The following is a 25,393-nucleotide window of genomic DNA, read 5'->3' as shown; positions in this document are numbered from 1 at the left end:
GTACTTCTCTTTCTCCTCCTTTTTTTCCTCCTCTTCTCTTCATTCCCTTTCTTACCCTTTTTCCTTCTGGATCCTCGTGTAGTGCTCTCTTTTGGTATAGTGCATTGTTGGTCCTTGGTATGTGTTTTGTTTGACGTCTTACTCCCTCTACCATACGTCGGGCTTGGTTTTTATTTCTATGTTAGCCTATGTCTGGTTTGAATGTAGTTTCCCTTAATGTTAAGGGATTAAATCATCCGGTTAAGAGGGCCAAGGTTCTTGATTATTGTAAATCTCTCTCTTCAGATTTAGTGTTCTTACAAGAAACAAAAGTCTCCTATAAAGAAGCGTTGTTATTACGGAAAGAATGGGTTCTCGATGTGATGTGTTCGGATGCCCTTGGCAAGAAGAATGGGGTCATAACACTTATTTCTAAAAAAATCTGGGTTATCCGTAATTTCTGTTGAGCATGATTCTGAGGTCCGTTGGTTATCTCGATTTTCTAATGGCTTTGCTGATCTTTGTTTTGAACATCTATGCCCCAAATGCTGATGATCCTATTTTTTGGCAAAAGATCACTAAACATTTAGCTCTTACTCCACATAATGGTAATTTGATCGTTGGCGGTGACTTTAATTTACCACCTGATCCAGTGTTGTATAGAAATTCGGCTTTCTCTTTCCGCCCTCCTAGATCTCATAAACAATTGTTGAATATGTGCTCTTCTGCAAATCTTCAAGATATTTGCGGCCTTCATAACCCTACAGGTAGTGATTTTTTCTTCTTTTCCCCCCCTCATTCTAGCTTTTCCCGTATTGACTATCTCCTAGTGCATTCGTCTTTAGTACAGCAATCCTCTTCTCCGTACATTCATCCTATTCTTATCTCTGATCAGGCGGCTGTTTCTTTCTCTCTCCTAAATCTCGCTCCTAAGCGTAAACCTTCCTCTTGGAGACTTAATACGGAAGTTCTCCATGATGTTGTCCAAGTTCAAAATATACACGATGAAATTAAACATTTCTTTTCTGATAATGAAGGCTCAGTTAGTTCTCCGGTGGTCTTATGGGACGCTTTTAAGTGTACTCTCCGAGGACACATTATTAAAGTTATGGCGAAAAGAAATGTTGACATCAAAAGGGAACTTGCAGAGTTAGCAGATAGTATTAAACAGCTGGAGCTTCTTTTTCGACGTACTAATGATAAACAATTGTTGCAATCCATAAAAAATTTGAAATATGCCTACAACACTATCCTTACCAAAAGAGCTCATATTGGGGTTCAGGCCCAGAAATCCAAACGGTTACTCCTGAAGAATCGGGCTGGTAAGATTCTAGCTGCAACTTTGAAATTTCAGGAGTCAAACTTTAAATCCTCTCAAATTTCTTCTGTTACTGATAATCTGGGGTTAAAACATTTAAAACTAAAGAAATTCTTCAGGTGTTTCGAGATTTTATAGTTCTCTTTATACCCCCACTAATCAATCATCATTTGATGCTTGCCAGGAATTTTTAAAAACTATTCCTCTACAATCTGTCTCTTCTGCGGATGGAGAGAAATTAGGTGGCCCCATCACATCTGCTGAAATTATACATGCTATCAAGTCTACTCGGTCTGGTAAAGCCCATGGGCTGGATGGTTTTCCTATCATGTTTTACAAGACCTTCCTCCCTTCTATGGTTCCTCGTCTTAAAGCTGTTTTCGATGTCTTTATTCATGAGAACGCGGTTTCTGGTACTGCGGCAGATGCCACTATTGTCGTACTTCCGAAAGACGCAAAAGATATCTCACACCCTAAAAACTTTCGCCCTATTTCCCTTCTTAATATGGAGGCTAAAATCTTTGCTAAGATTCTTGCCAAGTGGTCAGAATCTTATATTCCATCTTTAGTTCATTCATCTCAGACGGGTTTCGTGAAGGGTAGACTTGCTAGAGACAATATCCGTACCTTCTGTCATATTCTCGGTACAGCTAAACGGTCTACGCTTCCAGCGGCGGCTCTCGCCTTAGATGCCGAGAAGGCCTTTGATAAGGTTTCTTGGCCTTTTCTCCATGCTGTTCTTCGTGCCCATAATCTTGGTGACTCTTTTGTCAACATGGTTATGTCCTTATATGCCCAACCGAGAGCTAATATCCGTGTCAATGGGGCTACTTCTGAGTTTTTTAGTCTCCGTCAAGGTACCCGTCAAGGCTGCCCTTTATCCCCGCTTTTGTTTTTATTAGCTATTGATCCTCTTCTTAGACTCATTGATCTAAATCCAGATATCAAGGGGTTTACTTTTGGTCCGCATCGCATATAAACAGCGGCTTATGCGGATGATGTTCTTATTTTTTCGGATGATATTGTTTCAGCTCTTCCCGCGCTTACAGATATTATTGCTCGTTTTTCTACGGTCTCTGGCTATACGCTTAACAGAGACAAGACTGAGATGTTTCCCCTGAACGCTTATTGTTTTCTGGCACATATGGGTACCGCTGGCTTTAAGTAGCAATCTAAACATCTCAAATATCTAGGAATTTGATTTGTGGTACGCTCTATGATACGGTGGCACATAATGAGGCACAAACTCTTCTCAAAGTTCGTCACCTTCTAGATACTTGGTCCCCTAAACACATTTCTTGGTGGGGTAGTATTCAAACTCTTAAAATGATGGTTACTCCTATTATTAACTTTGTTTCCTCTATGCTTTCCGGTGAAATTGTCCTCTTCTTTTTTTCGTGAGATTGACTCCATTACTACTAAGTTTCTTTGGAGTGATAAGAGGGCTAGAATTGCGTATAAGTATTTGAGGAAACCTTATGAGATGGGTGGTTGTAATTTTCCTGATTGGGAAGGATACCAGACCGCTTTTTTAGCTTCCCAAGGTGCTTTGTGGTTCTCCTCGTCTCCTGTACACACGCCTTCCTGGGTGTTTATTGAGCAACATCTCTCATTTCCCTTACCACTTTCCTCCTTTTTAACCACATCCACTTTATCTATTCCTTTTTCACGCTCCATTATTTTAGATACTATTGCAGCGATTAAGTCTGTGGATAAGAAAGTGGCTACCCCGATCCATAAATCGAGGTGGTCTTCTTTATGGCGTAACCCTAGATTAAAATTTGTTATTGATCCTGCGTTGATCCCTTATTGGTCCTCTAAAGGAGTAACTTTAGTTTGTCATTTATATGACTCCAATAATGATCCTTTGCCCTTTTCCTCTTTAGCTCAACAGTCCTCGCTCTCCAATTTGGACTTCTATACTTTTCTAAAAATCAAAGTAGCTCTTGCTAAAGTCCGCCTGGAGCCCAATTCTCCTACTGTTATGTTATTTTCCTTGTGGCTTCGATCTGGTCATGTGGCTTCAAAGATCCATAAATTTCTGTCTTCCACTTCCTCTGCCTTACATACCGTTACCCAACAAAAGTGGTTACATCATTTTGATAAGGATCTTACCGACCATATTTCGCCAGACACCTGGCAGCTGATTGGCAAATTTTCTCTCCGTGATAAGATTGCCCCTTCTTTAACCCAATCTAAAAAATTTTCTCTCAACCTTCTCCATTGGACTCCTGTGCGTTTGCATTCGTTACACTTGAAGGACGATGATCTCTGTTGGAGCTGTGGTCTGGCTACTGGCGATTATCTGCATATGTTTTTTACCTGCTCTCTTTTACAACCCTTCTGGGATCTCATAAATAAACATCTCATATTAATTTTTAATACTGATTTCAGCTTTCCTTCCCCATGGTCCTCTTGGGCCCTTTAGCTTCCCGGGTGCCCTTGCCTTTGGATACCTTAGACTTGCAATTGCTTGATCTTTTACTGACAGTTGCCGTTAAGGTAATCCTTATGGAATGGAAGTCTTTTTCTTCCGTATCATATCATACATGTGGGCATGGGTTTCTTTTTTACGCAGCGCGCACATTTCAGTCAATGTGGCTCATCTTACCCCTACGATTTCTAGTAATGTTTGGAAAGCTCTGGACGCTTATATGGATTTGGCTTCGAAGGGTTTGGTTGCCCAGTATCCTTTTGTGTCCTCTTCTTGATTGCTGTTTGTTATTTGTGTAGTTTGTGTTTGTAGTACTGCAGTGGATCCTTCCCTTCCCTTCCTTTTCCCCTTCTTCTTGCTACCTCCTTTCTACTTTTTCTTTCTCTGTCTTCTTTTCCTTTCTTTTCTCTCTTTCTATTTCTCTCATTCATAATAGTGATACTGTTTACGGATATTTTGGTTCATTGATATTCCCCCTATGAGTTTCTTATATTTTACCTCTATATGGTTGCAGGAATTCTTTCTATTTGATTCAATCACAAGTACTATGTCTATGGATTTCGATTCTATCACTATGTATTGTATTTATCTACTTCTTATAATTTTTAAACTTAATAAACTTATTGAATACAAAAAAAAGAGGAAAAGCCAATGAGGACCCTAATACTGCTGAAAAGCAACAGATAACTTCTTGAAAGTCTCGAAATGAGTTTGTCACACTTGTTTCGGCTAATGTAGTTTTAATATTCAGTGTTCTGTCGCAAGACACATATTTCTTTTGAACATGTCTTGACTATAGGCCGTTCCGTCCAAATTTACTAAGTGGTCCCTGTGACTGGCCTCCACCCCATTGTGGCACGCCCAAGCTAAAAGGAGCTGTCCACTGGCTACAGGATAAAAACTGCCCTACCGATTAAGATTTATTGAATCTTGTGTCTTTTAACAATAATTTATTTACCTTTGAAAAGTTACAGCTCCCGTTTCCCACTGTATGCGTTTGTTATTTTGGTGTCTAATTTAAGGTAAAAATCCACTCTGTTTTTATATATTGCTTTTGGATTTTTATTGTGTTGTATTTCTTACTTACCTGTTGTATTGGTATAACTTGTACTTCTAAATGCTTTACACTTGTTCCTTTGATTAAACCCGACTGTTATGTGCCACTGCTATCCAATACTGAGCTAAGGGCGTTGTTAAAAAAACGTAACACGGCCTGGTAAAGATTATGACAATATAACATGGCGAGGTCTCACAACCACACCACATAATAATGCACTCTCCTACAGTCTCCATAGTCTACAATTGCACCCTCATTTGCAGAACTAGGCGCTGCAGCGTCTTTACCTGAAGGGGTTGGAAAGGCAGCCCTCTTGTAGCTGTGAAACCCCATAACTCGTTTGATATCCCACTAATGTGACATCTGTGTCTTATCAAACCATCTTTCCTTCTAGCAATGTGTCAGTCATTTACAGGAAGGCATGATATTTTGAATTCAGCAAACCCGGTAATCGTGTTGAGGGGGAGATCTGACTTTACTTTTTAAGTGCAACAAGTCGCATTTTGGTGCGTTTTTTCGCTTATATTCAGAAAGTGTTAACAAAATGTTTCTTTCCTTCCTTGACAGGATAATGAAATTGACGTGATTGGTGTGGGAACAAACCTTGTTACGTGTCCGCTCCAACCTTCACTGGGATGTGTGTACAAGGTAATCCTCTCCTAAGCTGGTTACTGAGACACTGCACATCGCACTAGGGTACATTTCCCACCCTCCACATGCACACACATACATACTCACTATAATATGCAGGCATGCACATGCAACCGTCTTGGAAATACACACACCACCGTTTTTTTGTGACTTGTACAAGTGGCAATCCAGAAAGTTATTAGCTGTTTACTGTAACCAATTTGTGCTCAGCCCTCGCCGCCCAGCAGGCAGAACTATTACCACCCCTTTGCATACAGATTGTTTCCTTTATGGATTGAATTTCTGGGAAATATTTGTGTACCACCTGCCAGGCAGGCAGCGGAGTATTTTTCTTGGCTGCGGCGTATGGATACACAGAGCATGTATGGAGACATATTAGGGGTATGACAAGTAGTGATTACACCAGCGAATCTTGCATAGATCTCATGCCTACCAGTAATTAGTAGCCTTCAGCTTTTTTACTTTTGAGCACAACCATAGGTTTTTTCACTGCAAACAGATGCTTAAAAAAATACAAGTGCTAGTTGGCGCTGAAAATAGATATGGCATTATCTTGCTTGTTATCTTTAAAATGATATCCCTTACAACTTTGAAACTGGATGGATGTTTACCATCTTTTTGTTTCTTGATTCAGCATAAACATGAAACCGCTGTGAAAGTCCATATTTTAAGGTAAAAGCCCACAACAGTAAAATTCACTAGATAAGTATACTGACGGTAGTATTCACAATAATTACCAGAAATTTTGCACGCCTCTAGGGCGTATTTTGACAATTCAATGCACTAGTTGGGTTTAGGTTGCTTAGGGGCAAGGAACAGACCAGCTAAAGTATGTGGTTGGACTTTACATGCTGACCTGCACTCATTTCGATGACTGGATCTGGCTTGGACTATATTTCCAATAGTCAAAAGTCTGAGAAGTTGGGGAAACTTTGGTAAAGAGTCCCTGATTGTAAACCGAGAAGTTTTTGGAGTCTCTAGCCTTGTGAGTGCAGTTTGTTGTTTTGTTGTGAAAAGATCACCTCCGTTGTGAAACTTGCTTAGTAAGTGAACTTTTTTATTGCAATTCATAGTTTCATAAATCACACAACAGGATTAGAGTTTTATGTCCGAGTTATGGCATCAGTAGAGTGGGAGCTATTTCATACAGGCAATTTCCCTACCAGCTGTATCAATTGCAGCAGAGAATCATAGAGGCTGCTGGCATGTAGAACAGTCAATTGGGACCTACGCAGAGGGCTTGTCCTAAACGGGAGATGGGCAGATGACTGGATGAAGCAATACAGGCAGCTGTAACCAGGAAGTGAACCCAATGGTATGTTGCCTGTACCTGCATCACATCACCTGAGAAGAAGACTGGTATGCATTGGAAAAAGAGAACACGAGGAGAGGGAGGGATTCCGACCAGCCTTTAAAGGCCATGGCCTAGGGACCTGCCATGCATGCATGCGAGAAAAAAAACTTGATGGATAGGGATTTCACTGGCTGGGTCAGTGAAGTAGTCCTAAGAAGGGAGAGATAAGTTTATATTTCTCTTGAATGGCGATGAGTCAGGCAAACTCTTGCAGTGAAGCCAGAATTTTACCTGGAAGACACAGCAACAATGCACAGATGCGGAAGTGAACATTGTTGGGAGGCAGGACTGTCCTATTGTTTTTTTAGACCGCCTGTATTCTTTTTCCACATGGTCCGAGCAACAAAATTGTCTACCTAATAAATAGAACAGATAAAAGATATTTAAAGAAATAGTTGTTTTTCAGTACAAACCAGAAAACTCTGTATTTTGTCTCACTTTTACTACTTTGACACCCTCTGGAGCCAAGCAGTTTAAGAGTTGCCATACCTCTAAGTACTTTTCTATCATGGATGCTCATGGTCACATCCACTCAGACTATAGTAAGCCACCTAATATGACCTTGTGACTATCCACAAAGTCTAAAGACACATTTGCACTGCAATTTGGAAGCACGGCTTACTTATATAAAAGCTTCAGTTCGCTGCATGTTATTATATCAAATGTATAAAGCGTAATGATTGCCCCAAGGGCATCTTGACACTACCAGCAGAACTGCAAGAATCATCAAAGCAAAGATCGAACATGAAGGAAAATATTAGCAAGGGGAGAAGAAGTGCCAGTTTTTTGGTTGTTTTCTAAAACTAATCAGGTTTGGCTGAGACCTGAGATTCAGTGGCAGTTTATTCCACAGTATAGCCGTGGCTCTACTGCTCCAGGAAGCTTTATGAATCCTAGGCAGTACCATAGTCCTAGATGAAGCTGAACGCAAACATCTATTAGAAGAGTTCCATCTCATTTTATTCTGTGAGTATTCAGGGCCAGTTCAATGAAGGGCTTTATGTGCAACACAAAGCGATTTGAAGGCAGTTCTACTCTTAATTGGCAGCCAGTGGAGCTTTTTAAGTCCACTACTGGCAGACTCCTGTTTTTTTAGATTTTTCATTAGCAGGGCAGTCGCAAATTGCAGCATCTGAAGATTTTTCAGCAAACCTTGTTGGGCTGCTAAATAGATGGCGCTACAGTAATCCAGGTGTGAAAGCACTTGTAACTTGAAGAGCGTTGGGGATAAATGGCAATTTTTTTTTTTACGTTTTCAAAAGATGGAAACAGGATGAGGTCAAGTGATTTATTTGATCATTCAAAATAAGTTTAAAATCAAGGATCACTACAAGATTTTTGACCATGGGGAACGATGAGGGAAGATGGCCGAAACTAGAGGGACACCAGGAGGAATTCCAGAAAGACCGTTTCGATCCATAAAGCAGCCCCTCCATCTTATCTGAGTTTAATTTTAAATTATGTGTAGTGGGCAGCAGGTATGCAGCTGAACTCTGGGCATCGTCTCAGTTCAGGGCAAGGGACACCTGCTTAATGTCGTCCTCGTTCATTGACAACAGAGAGGACTTTGCTCTCTGAAAGCTCAGAGGGCCCCAGAGGGCCTACCAAAGCGTAATGCACACTTAAGTGTACCCACCACTCCTCCCCTGCCCGGCTCTGAAAGTAGAGCAGCCTCGCCCACCCGCTCGCAAATCAGCTGGAACAAATAAAATTATAATAACATTCAGTTATTATTTTATTTTTCCTTTAGTCACACTGCTTAAAAGCTGTGGGGCGACGCTCCTCCGCCTTAGCGGAGGAGATGCCACTGCAAATCTTCATGAGTTGCAAACATATCTCCACCCATGCACATGCTTATCTTAAAGTTAAAGTCCACATTTGTAAAGCGCACAATCACCCGTAAGGGTCTCTAGGCGCTGGGGGCCGTCGGGAAGATTAAGCGAGCTATTGCCCAGAGTCACATGGTGCTGGGCTACCCTGCCGCCGGAGCCGGGGATCGAACCGTGGTCCCCAGATTCCAGCGTCAGTCGCCCTGGCCGCGGCGCCACACCTCTCCCCTAATCATGAGGTGTGTGATTGAACTGCTGCAAAGAGATATTCGAATGCTGGGAGATTAGACAAACAGGGAGGTGAGAGGAAAAAATTAAAAGTACTTGAAAGCGCAAACGCAAGAAGTGGGCGAAAAGAATGGAGGAATAATTGATCAAAGGAATGAACAATGAAAGGAAATAAAAGCACATTTCTCAATAGGCACCTGAAAAAACACTGTCCTGTGATTTTGTAGGAACAGAAAACGGCATTGGCCCATTCTAATGGGCTGAGGGGCCACGACCCCCTCACATTTTGGCCACTATAAAGAAAGTATGTCTGGCTCAGCAAAGGCTAGCCTCACAGACACACTATATTTTCAGGTCAGGCAGCCAGAAGCTAGACATGCACTAAATGTTCAGGCTCATGGCTGCCTTAGCTGAACTTTGTTGGGTTGAAGAAGTCAGCTCCTGTGGGCGTGACCTCTTCAACCTGGCAAAGCACCTTAAGCCCCTCCCCTTGTGAACAAGGGGAGGGTCACTGATTGCATTGGACCTGGGCACTTCAGTTCTATGCCCTAAACTGCCCGGGGCTGAATGTCAATCACTGATACCTCATCACAGAGTGGGTTGGGGTCAGCAGTCCCACCGGCACCATCTCACTCTGTGACGAGTGAGGGACTGCTGCGTTCCTGCATTGGCTGATCTAATGTCAGCCAACGAGGGAAATCAGCAGTCCCAACCCTCCTAGGACCTCTGAGGCTTGGGTCTGCTGCCTTCCCCTCATTAGCTGGCCTTTGGTGAGACCTAATGGTGTTGCCAATGCTTGTTTTTACAGTTTTTCATAACATTGGAAAACACTGAAAAAAACGACACTGGCATTTACAACAAATAGAAACTGAAACCAGGAATGCATAATTATATATTTGAATAATACCTAATGCAGCATCATCTATGGACTGATTCATGAGGTAATTTTCACTGAACTTCACCGGACCACAACATTCACATTAAATCATAACTTTGGTCAGCCGATGAGGGAAGGCAGTAGTCCCAACCCTTGTGGGATCTCCAAGGCAGAGTGGGCAGGTAAGTAGGATTTTATTGTTAACTAGCTTAACCGTCGCGCGTTGCTGCGATCTCCAAAGAAAGGAAATTCAAGGAAACTCGTTATGATAACATTCAATTTACATTGTCATTTTTATTGAAACGTATTCATTTTAATATGGAAAACATTTCAAAGTGTCGTTTTAATTCTATTTATTTATTAGAGTGCTTGTGAATACACGATTTTTTGTTTTTCCATCTGGTGCGTACATCGGTATTCGAAAGATTGAGGGCCCTGGGGGGCCGATATTTTTAAAAAATGTATGCCCGAAACCTTCACTGGAGTGTACTCAACTTCCCAAAGTTTCATGACGATCGGATGAATGGTGTAGTAATGCATAAAGGACAAACAGACAGACATACTTTCGTTTTTATATATATATAGATATTTTGTGTGTGCATGCATGAATATATGGGAGTGAGTGTTGGGAATGGGTGTGGGTGTGTGTGTGTGTGTGCATGTGGGAATGCATGATGGGAGTGAGAGTTTGTGCCCCGACCGCCACCTCCCTGCTAATAGTACAGGCTACCAACTACGGAAAGTAGTAAACACTGCTAACCACTGATTAGGCGGAGCATGTTAAACCATGGATGTGCTGTCTGTTACAAGGTATATTATGCCTCACCAAGCACATAGAAGGGCTTGGAGCCCACCCATTGCTTACCATTGGTTGGGTTTCAATGTCCGTCTAATTTGCCTGCTTCTTATTACTGTCATAGCTTGTCAATCTTATATTTTTCCTTCTCATGGAGCACTGTCCCTTTACAATCTCTTTGATTGGCTGGCATTGCTGCTTCCAATTGCTTGTTTTCCAAGTGCTACGTTTTCTTTTGTGTGCAGCACTCAATTAGAGTGAAAGGGTTTTCAAGCCCTCTCCATCATCTACGTCTCTTCTCCTTCACTCTGTGTTGCTCTCTATTGCCAGACTGCTCCCCATTGCGTCCCGCACCCACCCTCTGTGTTGCTTTCCCCCTAACCCTGTGCAATTTTGCTCCAGGCCTTCTTCATTGATTTTGCGTCCCTCTCTGCCTTCCATCCGTGTCTTTTGTTTCCCTCCAAACTTCCCACCGTTCGCATCTCCACCCGTGTTGCTTAGGCGCCCCCCCATATCCCTCTCTATTGCTTTTCCATTTGCCCCAACTTTCCTTGTTTTGTTCTGCTCACCCAGTAGTCGAAGTGGGTGGGATCGGCCAGCACGGCGTGCCCCTACTTCCTTAATTTAATACAGTACGTTCCCCTACTTTATTATTTTAGATATGCGTCCCAGGACGGCCGAAATAGCCCGGCTGTTCAAGGATGGGGGAGCACAGAAGGAAAAGGGCTGTCGTTTCCTTCTTGCCCAGAGAAGTCAGGGACTGTGTCCACTTCTCCTGCTCCACCGCTGCAGCCGCCCCCTCTCTTTCTCTTATTCTTTACCTTTTTGTCCTGCTCCAGGTCACTTGCTGAAAACCGTGACTATTCTTTCCTCTGCTTTCCTTTATTCGTTCCCCTGCCAAATGGATCCAAAAAGAGAAAACAATTTTGCGGCAAATGTCTTTTTCTGACATTTTTCTATGCAGCCTCGGGAGGAGAGAAAGAAAGGTTTAAAATTTGAACAATAAATACATAACTAAATAAAGTAAGAAAGAGTGGTCGCAAATTGGCCTGATTGATTTTATTCACCCCCAAACACATTAGCAGCACTTTACAGCGTTGGCCAATGTAGCGCTCCTTTTCTTTACTCACCTTTCTTTGAACTGCATTTCTCCCGAAGTGGGGAAGTGCGCCATTCATCGAGGTACTGCAATACCTGCTTGAATAATGGATTGGAAAACGTTTAATGTGATCCTTAGCAGTTGTTTTCCCTATTTTAGTTCACAAAATGTGTACCACAGCTCTGTGTTCAGGGATGTGGTCTTTTTAAACCATACTGCCTATGTTTTGTATAGAAATAAGCAATGGACACTAAAATGGGTCCCATCCGAGCCCTGTAGTCATGTGCTTAACTTTTCAGGCAAAAACGCTCATTGATTTCTGAATAATGAGTGTAAGTGTTCAGTTGTATTCCCTATGAGTGTTTGCTTTTTCCAGAATGTCATTACTTTTTTCAGCCGGCATATTACTTTTGTCTAGTGTATAATTTGAATTGAATCTCATCTAGGTATTTATAGAGGGGCACAATTTGGTTGTAGTTGAAGGCAGTGCGAATTTCTCTCAGTGGGGGAGTATGGTGTCCAGTGGGGGATGTGGCACTTCTTTGGCCAGAGATGCCGAATTTGGAACTGGGGAACCAGGTTCAGCCTTTATGACCTGTCCACCAGACTACTCTCCTGAGAGAGCACATTCCCCTGCTAGACCTTAGAAGGCCCCGCTAGACCTTAACAGCCCTGGTGTTTTAGCATCAGCTGGGTGGACCCGAGGAGTGTGGGTTAATCTTCAAGGCAATCCAAACTGAATTTCACCTCCAGTCTTGTCTGCAGGCATACGAAGAAGCACACCCTAGAGGGACAGTGACTCTGTCCCTGAGGCCCCAGGATCCTTGATGCCGGTCCGCCTCATACATTGGCACCTCCATTGGCTTTGTTTCAGCAGTAGTAGCTGCAACTCATCAGGGCTCGACAATGCAAGATTTGCACTCACACCAAAATAAGTTCACAAACTTAGGGCTCTTTGCTTCATGCACAAGCTCTTTTAACATGTGCTGCCTGCTTTGAAGTTGCTGGAATTATGCAGCAATTGAGGACAAAATTATGCTGCAGTGTTATCTAAATTATGCAGCAAGAAAAAGTTGCAGCGTAATGCGGTATATTTCCTGATAGTTTATTATTTTGACATTTTTACACATACTAACTCTTTGCAAATATTTTGACTCATTAGTACCAGTTCAACATACAAATGTAGCATTGTTGAAGGTAACCACTCAACCTTTGCAAAGGGCCCTTCACTTCGCAGCAACACAAGTCACATTTTTAGCAACTTTTCATCCGTTTGAGCTACAAACAATTTATTAGTTAAAAGCGTCAGATAATGCAGCCAATGATGTATTATGTAGCAAATGTGGCAGAGCCATAATTATGTGGAAAACATTTGCAAAATAGGATATTTTGCCATTCATGTTTGAACTGCTTTTGTGGAAAAGGGGAGGAACAGCGCTGATGACAGAAACTGCACAGCTGAGAGACAAATGGCTTGTGATAGCACTTTGAAAAGTATTTGGGACATTCTGTGATTGGCTATGTACCCCAATTTGTGAATGTATTTTAATGTCAATTTGAATTAAATAATGTAATGAGCTGTAACTGGTCAATGAAATGCAAAACAGATACTAAAAATTGGAATGTTTTGCTCCTTCTGGCCACACCTCTGACTCCGCCCACTACCCGAATCCTCTGGTTATTTCTGCCCTCTGATTCTCCGCCCACAGTTCCCCTACTTTTTTCCCTCACTTCGAGCACTGTGCTCACCCCCTACCTGCTTTAAAGGAAAGAACACTTTTTTGTGTTCTTTTTTTTTTTTTTAGTTACTGGTCCACGCAGATCTAATAAAATAACACCTGTGTCATTTTGACTACAAAATTATGCAGACAGCCGCTTCAAAGACTTTAGGTGCACTTTTTGTTTGAACTTTGTTTTGTTTTTTACTTTAAACTTTAGCCATGCTGCACAACATTGTGAATACTGGGTAGCGTGACTAAAAACCATTGGCAAAGTCAACAGGTGATGCCTAATGACTATGCCAATGCTTGTCTGTTCGGTTTTTGATAACATTGGAAAACACTGGGGGAAAAAACACTGGCACTTACAACAAATAGAAACTGAAAACAGGAATGCATAATTATATTTGAATAATACCTAATGCAGCATCATCCATAGACTGACTCATCAGCTCATTCTCTGAACTTTACTGGATCACAACATTCACATTAAAGCATACCTGGTTTCTAACCTCTCCAGAGTTAAACTAAGGACCTGATTTGGGTTTGGTGGAACGGTACTCCATCACAAACATGATGGATATCTTTTCCGCCTTATTACTAGTGCGTATGATATCATGCGCTTGTAATAAGGTGGACAGGACAAGTTTCTTTGATATAGTAACCCATCTGCTCAATGCTAAACTGTAAATAAAGGCTGAAGTTGTGATCCCGCGGTTTGCATACGGAGGCTTGAGTTAAAGTCTCAGCATCCTTCATGGTATCTGATCATCTGTCATTTGCTTTATGTCCATGTAAGACAGCTGTTCAGTCGTACTGTTGGTGAAGCCAATGGGAGGCATCAGCTGGTGTGTAAAATGCTAATGTGCTTATTCTACACTGGTTTCAGCAGTAGCCAATGCAAGAAGGCATGGTTACTAAGGCTGTTTTATAGGCTTCTATATAAGCAGTGTTTGAAGAAAAGAAGGTTTCATCAAAGCCATGCAAGAAAACTGTTGCTTGTGCTTTGTAGGTGAGCAGGGGGTTTACAGCTCCTTCAAACTTGGGGCTACGTACCAATAGATTATCCTGCTGTGATGCAAACATTTTTATTAATATGTCACCTATGTTAAAAATGTTCTTGACGGGTGGGGGCGAGAGAAGAGTGGTGGTTGTAGCAAATCCAGAAAATAAGTTCAATTGAGTGTTGAAGTGATTAGCATTCATGAGCTTTGAGATAAGCGTTGGGGGTGGACGTAATTTGCATAATTCGCTGTTGTGTAATTTCAATAAATTAAGGCAAGATTGCGCGAGGAGTATAACAACATTTTGTGCTACGAGAATAGCGCTAAATGCAGCAACAGCAGCCACTTATTCTCGCTACGTTCGTTGTTTCTCTGCTCCTGTGGTTGGATTTGTGTGCCAAATTACTCCTAGTTACGCAAACTGACGTAAATATGTAAATTTGCGCCATGAGTGTATGCGAAAATGACTCCCATTTCTTCAGCATATTAACATTTTCACCCCGGCCTAATAAGGGTTCGGCTGTGTGATATCTCATGTTGAAGATTTGTTTTGGTTTTCCTTTCTGCAGCTTGTCCAGGTGAACGGATGCCCTAGGATGAAACTGAGTGAAGATGAAGACAAAATGACAATCCCAGGAAGAAAGACTGTCTACAGATTGCATGACTGCCATGGTGAGTGTATAGGGATATTCAGCCCCCACCTTTTCTAACTCGAGATTATGGCTGGGCTGCATGTCTCTTCATGCAGTATGTAGGTCCTGCAAATTTCCATTCGTTCTCAAGTCAAACTAGTTCCACTGAAAACTGTTTGCAAGGTCTGGATTTGCAAGACGCATTTATTTATTTATTTATTTATTTGATTTATATAGCGCGTAATCACCCCCGGGTCTCTAAGCGCTTTAACGGGTATATACCAAACCAATTCTACAACCGATCATCAAGTTACAGCACACCCCATGCTTGCTGAAAAAGCACTGTTTTTAAATTTTTCCGAAAAGGCAGCAAGTTGGATTCTTTGCGCAGTTCGGTTGGTAAGCTATTCCAGACAGCAGGAAAGACGTTGGAAAATGCACGACCACCTAAGGTGGATATTCTGAAGCGCGGTTGGGTTAGAAGGGTGGCATCTGAGGAGCGCAGCCGTCTACCGGGCTTGTATGGGGCCAAGCGGGCTTTAATATAACTTGGCGCTTTTCCATACAGGACTTTGTGCGTAATACAAAGCCCTTTAAACAAAACCCTCTGTTTGACAGGCAACCAGTGGAGTTCACGCAATAGAGGGGAAGCATGCGTTCTCCTCGGTTTTTTGAAAATCAATCTTGCAGCGTCATTCATGACAATTTGCAGGCGGTTCAGGTGTTTTTGAGGGAGCCCTGCATATAGTGAGTTGCCATAGTCCATCCTGGCTAGGATCATGGCAGATACAGCGCGTCTCAGGGTGGCGAAGGACAAGAGTGAGGAGATTTTCCGTAGTTGTCGAAGGAGGCCCACACACGTGCCCACCACCCCCGAGACTTGCTTTTGCATCGCCAAACTCCCATCCAAGGAGATGCCCAGGCTTTTCACTACTGCTGCAGGTTCTGGAGGCGCTCCTAGTTCTATTGGCCAGACCTGATCATTCCAGGGGTTGCCCATGATGGTGATTGGCAACACCTCGGTCTTATCTGGATTGATTTTCAGGGAGTTCACAGACATCCAATTAGCTGTATATCTTAGGATATTCTGCATTCTTGCATGTGCACCCGGACAATCTTCCATTTGGATGATAATTTGGGTGTCGTCGGCGTAGTTGTAAATTTGACAGTCCATCTGGTTAAGGGCCGAAATCAAGGGTTGTAAATAAACATTAAATAAAAGAGGGGAGAGGGCAGAGCCCTGTGGCACTCCACAGGTAATTGGCACTGTGGTTGAAGCTAAGTCTGCCAGTTGAACTCTCTGAGTTCTCCCTTGGAGAAAAGAGGAGAGCCAGACATATGCTGTGCCCTGGATGCCTAAGTCCCTCAACCGCAACAACAATTGACTATGACAAACGGTGTCAAATGCCGCGGAGAGGTCTAATAACACCAGGGCCCCAGGAAGTTTCTTGTCAGCTCTACTCCTTAACTCATCCAAGATGGATAGCATCACTAGCTCCGTGCTGTGATGCGCACGGAACCCTGCCTGGTTTTGCTCAAGTAAGACATTATTCTCCAGATGATCAGCGAGATGAGTAAGGACATGCTGCTCCAGAACTTTGGCCGGGCTTGCATAGCTATTGCACACAAATGTAGGCATTGTACTTCTCCTGCTTTGTTTCTCCAGGAGGATCCTGAAACATAGTTTCAAATGTGGCAGAATTTAAGGAAAATGATTTGGGCTATCTCAATTGTTAATGATTATATGCTCTTGGCTGTGCATAATAAATCCAGAAAGCACATTAATAATGTAAACGGTATCTTCTTACATTCATAGAATAATAAAATGTCCACAACACAAATCTTTGAGATGCCCCACTGTATGCCCTTTTCAAGTCTCACTCTTGTGTGATCTTTCATTTGCTGGTGGGAAACTGCTGGAATTAACCTCCTTCCTAAATTCTAGAGACTACTGAGTTGAAGCTTTTCATTTCCGAAGATTCTTTCGGCATGTTTTTTTTTCAGCAGCCAAAGGACAGTGTGAAGTTGATTCATATGATGTGAATAATTCGGCCATCTAGTGGTTGGTTCTGGAAGTTTTAGGATACAAAACATTTCTGACAATGCCCCATTATATGACCACCATTTAGGTGCCCTGAGAGCTCATGAGGAAATTACTGAAGATTCATTGAAAAGAGTCAAGGGAACACCAAAAGGTTTGTGGAACATTGATTTTGATGCTAGATATGGTTGCAGAGTCACTGTTGATAAAGGTGATAAAATGTAAGGTTTCACAAGACCATTGTGTAAGCACGCTGGTTCAAATTCCGCACCGACTGCCATAGCAAGTTCGCCCTTAAAAACAAAACTTCTTTCTTTATATGTTTTGTCTGCCAAGGGACCATACGTCCTGCTCACTTTTCAAACCCAAGATATAATAGACAGAGACCAGGTTTTACTTGATCAATGGGTGGTGAATAGAGAAATCTTTGTTAATCTAGAGGGTTTCTCTGAAGATGGCAACAATGAGGCAGAGGAAACTCAGGGATAACACCACGAGGACACTCAGGGATAACACCACGAGGACACTCAAGGAGGATTTAATGAAGAAATTCTTTCAGCGGTTGGATTTTTTTTGTATACAAAAGACCATACACCTGCAGTTCTCCAAAGGAAAAAACATCTTGAGCCACCTACCAAGTTACCGCTTTAGGTGCCGAAGCCAAAATCGTCAAGCGACAAAATAGAACAGCATACAATTAAGCCTTTGACACCAAAGAAGTAAGCAGGCAAAGTAGTTTCATATTCCCACCCCAAAGAAAGATCCCAGTAAGGCTATGCCAAAAGGCATCTGCTGTTGTTCAAAAGGCAATCAAGCTCGAAAGGGGCCCTAAGATAATGGCACCCTTGGATGGAAAATCCTACAAGGACACAAAAAGCCAGCAACATCATCATTGTTGAGAGGAAGAGGTCAATAGAGGCAGAAATTTAACTGCTAATCAGAAAGAAAAGGGGCTTTGAGTAATCCATACAGATACACAGGTTTCCAAAACCACTAGGTATAAAGAAGCAGACAAGTGATAGCAGACACTTTAGACCCGTTGACACTGCAGCATTTTAATGCAGATATGGACTTGGCCGAATAAGAAATGATTTATACACACCAGAAAGCGGAGAAGTTGGCTGTGATAAACAAAAAGGTGAGAAGACCTAGAATTAGAATCCTCTCAAGAAAAGGTTGACACCGATCCCTTTAGGCTTTCACTTTCATAGGACTTCTCTATGTATTGCAGGGTAGTAAAAAGAGCAGCAGAGACTTTTACAGTTTGAATCGAGGCTGAAAAGGAAAATGCGTATGTCGAAGAGCAAACCCATCTTTAATTTTGTCTCATGGGGTGCACCAACAAATTGGACCGGGTGCTGTGTAGTCCTGATACAGACTTTGGTGCTCCCCGACTGGAACGGTCTTTGTTTAGTGGATGGGACTCCTATAATACAGCTAAAAACTTCTAATAAGAATGACAGACAAAGATTCTAGTTTCAATGCTTTATATAAAGAATTAATAGACAAATTACAGAAAAGGTGCTATAAGCAAAATGTAGCTAGTTTAAAGCCCTGTATTGCATATGTGACACGATAAGGCTGATTTTAGATTTTGTGTATTGTGACTTATGATGATTGTGTTTTTATGTCACTTGTTAGTAATTGCCGGAGTTTCAAAAAAAGAAAAATCTTTTCCTTTGGTACTACCCTCTATTTTTTGAGTACGAAATAAATATTTTTCATAAAATCTGAAATTGTGACATTTGCAACATTAATTGTATTTATTCAAAATGAATTATGCTTTTTGTAGGGACCAGTGTTCTATCAAATAGCTTATACCATGGTCCATATACACCCTTGGGTTTCTTATTTGGTTTGTACATGAGGAAATTTAGCAGCAAAGCATAGAAATCATAGATGCAAAGAACTCTTTACAGTCCTGAATGAAATCTGGCATAGATTTTCCTTCTAAGGGCCTGCTTATGATGTCGGACAGACCGGAGTCCGTCTGACTTCATTTTGGAATTGGAACCCAACGACCTCCTGTCGTCCGTTCCAGCTCAGCAAGTAGGATGCGACCGAACCCTGTTTGGTCGCAATCCTTTACTTTACAATGGGAGCATGTATTCCGAACAGAATGCATGCTTTCATCACAAAATACAGATGTGCAGTTCATCCCTGCACCCCGTGGCAGGCAACTTAAGGTGCAGGGATCAACAGGGGGCACAATAGGTGCCCCCTAGGCCGCCATTCGGTGGCCTTGCACCCATTGGGGCTCTGCTGGGGGCCCCCAAAGACAGATTCCCAATGCCTTTCTGTGTCAGAAAGGCAGTGGGAATCTGCCATCGTAATCCCTCCGCCGGAAAGAACCAGCCGTGGAATTACTGAAGGTTTTCCAAATGGTAGACGGGCTCTCTGAGCCCGTCGTAAGCCATTCGGAAATCCGATTCGGATTCCCTTCTGACCGACCCCATCAAAATGATAACAATGCCTGCTGGAGGGCGCTGACCGATGGTCAGAGCCGTACCACCCTGCATCGTAATCGGGCCCTAAGATGGGGAAAACGGGGTCTCTCTAGTTACAGAAATTCATGCTTTTTTATAGAGCTTTAAACAAAGACATTCATACATTCTCTGGGAATGCATGTTTCTCAGGACTTGCACCAATAGGAAACAAGCTAGAATAAATATCTTACTACAAAATGCATTTGAGGATTCTCTCAGGATAGTATTACATTGAAATGCAACCATTTTCACAGTCTTAGCTGTATAGTTGTGCAGATACCTTGGAGAACACTTTCTGCTTACTCATGTAAACACTAGTCACACTTTATTTAGAACAGGATCAGCAGAATATCATCATACCATATATCATATGGTATCATCAAGTGATATATTGTGACGCTGAGGGAAGATGGAGGACAGTGTAAACACAGTCTAATGTTAGCATAAGTTCAGTTCATAATGCTCTTTATTGACAGAAAATCGACTCTCATAGTACCCCCTCAGATGAGTTTAATTATCACACAAAACGTTTATTACAACACATCATTCAACAATTTCTTCTGCTTCGTGTCTCCTAGATCCTTCAGGGTGTCATAAATTTTGCTCTGCATTTCTTCAACTGTGACAACAAGCCCTATTCCGCTTTCTTTCTGTCTTTCCTGACAGCTTCTTATACCCACAATTCATCCCCTTCTGTGATGAAATATCTGTGCAAAACTTAATGTAAATTAGCCCACATGCATTTCCAATTAGTGTGATCAAGAGAGAGGTTGTAGCAACTTCAAATATCCTCCTCCTACACTATGAAACCACTCTCCTATCTTGGCAAATCTCTTTCTAGTGGATCCAAAGAATGATCCTAATCCTTCCCAGGGACCTGATTCCTCCTGTTTACCTAGTTTGTGGTGTTAGTAATATAGCTGCCAAGTTGCTTATCTATGCGAGGAATGTATGCACAACATTCCTGAGCATGAATGACTTTGCATACTCCACCTTCTCTCCTTAGGAGAAAATCCAACGCAAGGCGTTGTTGGCATAAACAGCGCTCATAGATCTTTATTGCTCACTGTTAGTGTGCTGCAGTATTAGTCGCAAGTCGATCAACTAAAGTAAGCAGTTTCCTAATCTTTACATCATTCAATGCTACTCATATAGATGGTATAAGTGCTCCTAAACTATCACTAACAATCTACTTGAAGCTTCCCTTATTTCACCTAATATATTTCTCAAGAGGAAAGTCTGATTCATTAGTATGATAGATCCTGGGGAAGTCTAATGCGGCATAGCCACTACCTACCAAATTGTGCGGTAGCTTAATGTTGTAGTTCCCTTTTTGGATGGTCATCCCCCACTTTTGCTGCTAGATGCTGTGGGAATTGATCGTAAAGTGTGCTGGGTCCTGCTGACCAGGCCCAGCACCAGTGCTCTTTCCCTTAAACTGTAAATGGAATTGGTACTTCCAATTGGAAAATACTGCCACACCCCTGTAAGGTCCAAGTATTTGGGACCAGTGGTACCCAGGGCAGCAATGTAAAAGGAGCGCCAGGAGAGTAGCACTTATTGGGTCACCCTATGTGACCCAAGAAAAACCAATGTCTGCAACTTTGCCATGTCAGACTTGCACGAGCAGCTTGCCTGCTTGAGTTAGATCCAGCACACACCATGTGTGACAGGGTCACCTCACTGCATGTAATAAGTCAGACCCCCTTAACGCAGGCCGCCTACAGCCGAGGAGGCAGGGTGCTTTATAGGATGTGTGGGAATATGGGCCAGAAGTCACCGAAGGTCCATCTGATCCATCGGGTAACACGGGCTGCCATATGGGCTTTGCATATATATTCAGCTCTGATGGTCTGGCCAATTTCATTAGTGTTTGGTGTCAAACACATGCTTTTTAACCCCCAACATGATGGTAGTGTCGAGGTGTAACGTGCATGTGCCTCGGTGGCACTTTAGACAGTAACAAAAACAAAGGCCCCTGTAGATAACACGTGAAAGGCAGGAAAGTCGGGGAAAAATACAGAATTCTCTGTCCGTGTGTTCACTGGGATTTGCCACTCTACTAGCTTAACGGGAGCTTCCACTTTCTCCTCCCCCCCCCCGCGTTCATGTGCTTTGTTTTATGTAGGGCACATGTTTTTGGCCATATGTACGGGCTCTGTATCGCTGCCCGCTTGAGGGAATGCAGGGCCATCCATTACTGACTATGCCGGTGTACCTTTTTGAGGCATGGGGTCCCACGCTGCAACTCTGGGCAATAGTTGCTTAATCTCCACTACGGCGGCCCACCCGCTGCGGGATGCCTGGCTTTCACCCTGGGGATACCCAGTAGGGGTTATCTCACAGGGAAAAGCCAGGACGGGTTCCCAAGGCAAGCGCCTTGATGCCTTCGGGTGATACGTGCGCTATATAAGTCGCAATACAATACAATACAATACAGGTACTAGACTGGTTTTTCTCCTCACACAACCTTAAATATTCCTCTTGGTATGTGTGTACCGTACTATGAAGCGTGGTTCACGCTTGGCGTTGTCCATATATTGTCGCTAATGCAGCGGCATCCTGAGGATATTTAGCTTTGTTATAGTTTCAGGATTTTCCCGTTACATTTTGTTTACTAATTAAAATATTCAGATTATTTGTCTTTTTCTGGCCAGGACCAGACCCCTCTCTACACTCTGGTTCGAACAGATATAATGTGAGCGATCCCTCTTTATCATTCCGAGGCTCTCCAGTCTGACTTTTAACTTTTTCAACATTTATGGCTTCTCTCTGCTTCTGTTCTTCTCCTCAGATGCACTTTTGATTATGATGTCAAGTTGATACTCCGGATCTTGAGTAACATTAGGCATACATACAGACAGACAGACTTCAGCTATCTTTCGAAGTCGTGACACCCATTCTCTCCACCTGCGATACCGTCTGAGAGCGGCCTTTCCAGTGCTGCGAAGGTAGTTTAATCTGGCCCTTCTCGAGATTTATAGGACTCTATATGGATTTGCGCTTGAGAATAACTTTAGTTTATATCTTTTATTATCTATATACAGGAACATTTTCCACCCATGGGATCTCTATCCCATCCTATGGTCTCATCGTCTCCTTGATCCATCAAGTTCTTTCTATTAGAGGTGTAATTATATACTCCTATAATGGTAACCATTAGCTCCCCGCTTTCTTATCTCGGTTCTGCGTGGTGACTCTCTTCCTACTCTTCCTGGATAGATCAACTTCTCTAGACGTTGACTACACCGCACATATATTTTTCTATAAATAACACACGTGGTGTGCTTGTTTTGATCTTCATTCCGGAGTTTGTCCATCAAGGTACTGTTTTCTCACCCTGATATTCACAGGAGGGGCTACTGTTTATCTGCTATTTTTCATGTTCACTTTCTTCAGGTCAAATGAACGACACATTTTTCCTAGACTTCCCTCATGTAAGCTCTTTGCGCTTTTTTTATTTTGTTATCCCCTGGAGCCAAGAAACAGACGTAGACATGTAAAACATTTCCACTATTACTGTACACATTGATTGTTGGCACTAAGACCCTATGACCCATTTTACGCTTTTAACGCCCTGAGGAAGGTGCGCCAAGGATACTGGGGTCATCACGGAAACGTAAGTCGGCACAAATTCTGGAGACAAAACGAGAGGACCATTGAACACAGGCATTGTTTGAAATGTACTAATAACTTATGGGAGAAAGTTTCAACTGATATACAGATAAATTACATCATTACTATTCAAACAAAGGAATTGATTGCACTGTTAGGCCCTCTCGAATACTTCATATGTCTTGATCTTCAGACTTATGATAAATCTTTTTGTGCTTTTTATTTTTGTGTGTTAATGAATGTTGTGTGAATGAATGTGTGATTGTATTATCAGAGGGCATTACATAGGTTCTCTTGGTGTCTGATTTTTGTTTTCGTTATTTTGTTACATAACGCAGATATTGGTTTGACAATAAATCATATAACCTTTTCTGTATATAAATAACAGTACAAATCATAAAAGTAATGTTGCAGGGATTCTGCTCATACACAGAGACCCAGGACCTCAGTGAATTGTAGTGGACCAAAAAACTCACCTCAGTACCTAGAACCCCTAACCGACTAGCATCAGTGTCTCATTAGCTCTTCGTCCTATAGCAAAGGTATCAATGATTAGACAACCCAGAACATGCGACTTAGGTTACTCTCAGGAATGGTGGGACTCAAGAACACTCCTTTGTTTGTTATTCTCATACCAGTCCACAACATGGGTAAAAAGAGACACGATAAAGTTTAAAATGTTTATTTTAACGACGTTCTCTAAGATGCAGTATTTTTGCTAACATAAGCAGGCATATGATTAAAAATAATACAATCGGCATTGTTACAATTCCATAAAACACAAAGGAGAAATCATATTATAATGATAGTGGGAACAGGTCATATAGTGCCTTGTAGCTAGCTAGGTAGGCTAGCTAGGTAGGAACTATGTGTTCGAGGCATATGGGCTGCAGACCACACACTGTTGCATTAGATCACCATCTGGTGGTGGGCCCAGATGATTACACTTTGTTGTTGTCTTGGAAGAGTTTTTGTCTGCTAGGTGACTCCTCCCTTAGACCGTAGTGTGCATGGGCATCGACTCCATCCTCAGATTGTTTTTTTCCGCCATCTGGCTCGGATGTGTTCATCGTTCGGTCCCGTTACCGATCTCTTTTCGAATCCATAAATCAATCTACAATATATATATAGTCTTCGACACTGATTCCGGTCGCCCGCGTCGAAAACAGGATCCACTTCTCCATTCCAGCGCTCGTCTGGGCCGTTGGGCCCAACTGCGCCATTGGGCCTTTGGCTCATGGAAAGAACACCGTTCAAGAAGTGCCCTCAGTGTGGACACAAGTTCCCCCACACAGACCTTCATGAGGTTTGCAACCTGTGCTTGTCTCCAGAGCACGAGAGTCGAGACTGTGAGGCCTGCTCTTCGTTCCGGTCCAAGAAAACCATCAGGGACCGTCGAGCTCGAAGAGCTATGGAGCAGCCATCGTCGTTGACACCAGATCTCATTATCGACGAGGCGCCGATGAAGGTAGACGTCGAAGAACAGCAAGAAGACGTCGCTTCCGAAGCAGAAGAGTCAGCTTCCGGAGCAGAGGGTGGATCCGAAGATAATTATCTTCTTCCAGCTGGTCAACAGGTTGTGAGTAAGAGCGTCGACCCTGTTCACCTCCCCCCACCCCCTCCCCCCCCCCTCCCCCCCATACCGGGACAGGCTTCGGTTCCACACCCATCTTCGGGTCCGGGTGCACACCGATCGAAACCTTCCGACGACTCGGCAGCGTAGAGTATTAAAAAGCCTACAGTCGATTCGGGCTCGAGTCAGTCTGTCGGTCCCGAAAAGCAGAAAGTGCTTAAGCCGAAGTCCACACCGGCAACGAAACACCCATCGATACCGTGAGTTACCGAACCAAAATCAGGTTCGGCACGAAAGAGGTTCCCGAAGTTACCGAAACGAAAACGGCTCCGGTAACTAAAAAAGCGGACCCGAAAGCAGTTTCCATACCGAAACACACTTCGGCACCAAAGGCAGACGAGTCTAAACACTCGGCAACAAAAACTTCGGATCCAAAAAGCACAGATTCAAAGAAAAAGTAAGAAGTCTTCGGAACCGAAATGAAGACCCGTTCCAAAGACAATGGACACTGTGAAACCTAAATCTGTCTGCTCCAAACAAGAGAAATAGCGGCCGAAAAAAGATTTACAAGTAGAAGAGCTTTTCCAACCTGATGTAAGGCAAAAGACTCTTAAAAATTCATCCAAAGACTGGACATGTGTACACAGTTCCTGAAAAGAGGAAAATGGAATGTTCTAAACCATCACCTGTTCCTCCAGAGAA

The 25,393-nt window shown here is 42.6% G+C and overlaps 1 protein-coding gene across 2 annotated transcripts in view; it reads left to right on the top strand.

Moving 5' to 3' along the window:
* NAPRT (nicotinate phosphoribosyltransferase) overlaps nt 1–25,393 on the top strand; it is a 367,006-nt gene that overhangs the window by 244,219 nt on the left and 97,394 nt on the right. For both annotated transcript variants that reach the window (XR_013610448.1, XM_078686638.1), the window contains exons 9-10: nt 5,356–5,436; nt 14,914–15,016. Coding sequence is in view for 1 of the 2 variants with exons in the window: in XM_078686638.1 (XP_078542764.1) it covers nt 5,356–5,436; nt 14,914–15,016 (184 nt within the window). In the remaining variant the exon portion in view is untranslated. The remainder of the gene's footprint in view (nt 1–5,355; nt 5,437–14,913; nt 15,017–25,393) is intronic.

Source organism: Lissotriton helveticus, chromosome 4_1, assembly GCF_964261635.1.
Source record: "Lissotriton helveticus chromosome 4_1, aLisHel1.1, whole genome shotgun sequence".
Classification (NCBI taxonomy): Eukaryota; Metazoa; Chordata; class Amphibia; order Caudata; family Salamandridae; genus Lissotriton; species Lissotriton helveticus.
This window is presented reverse-complemented; position numbering and strand designations above follow the sequence as displayed.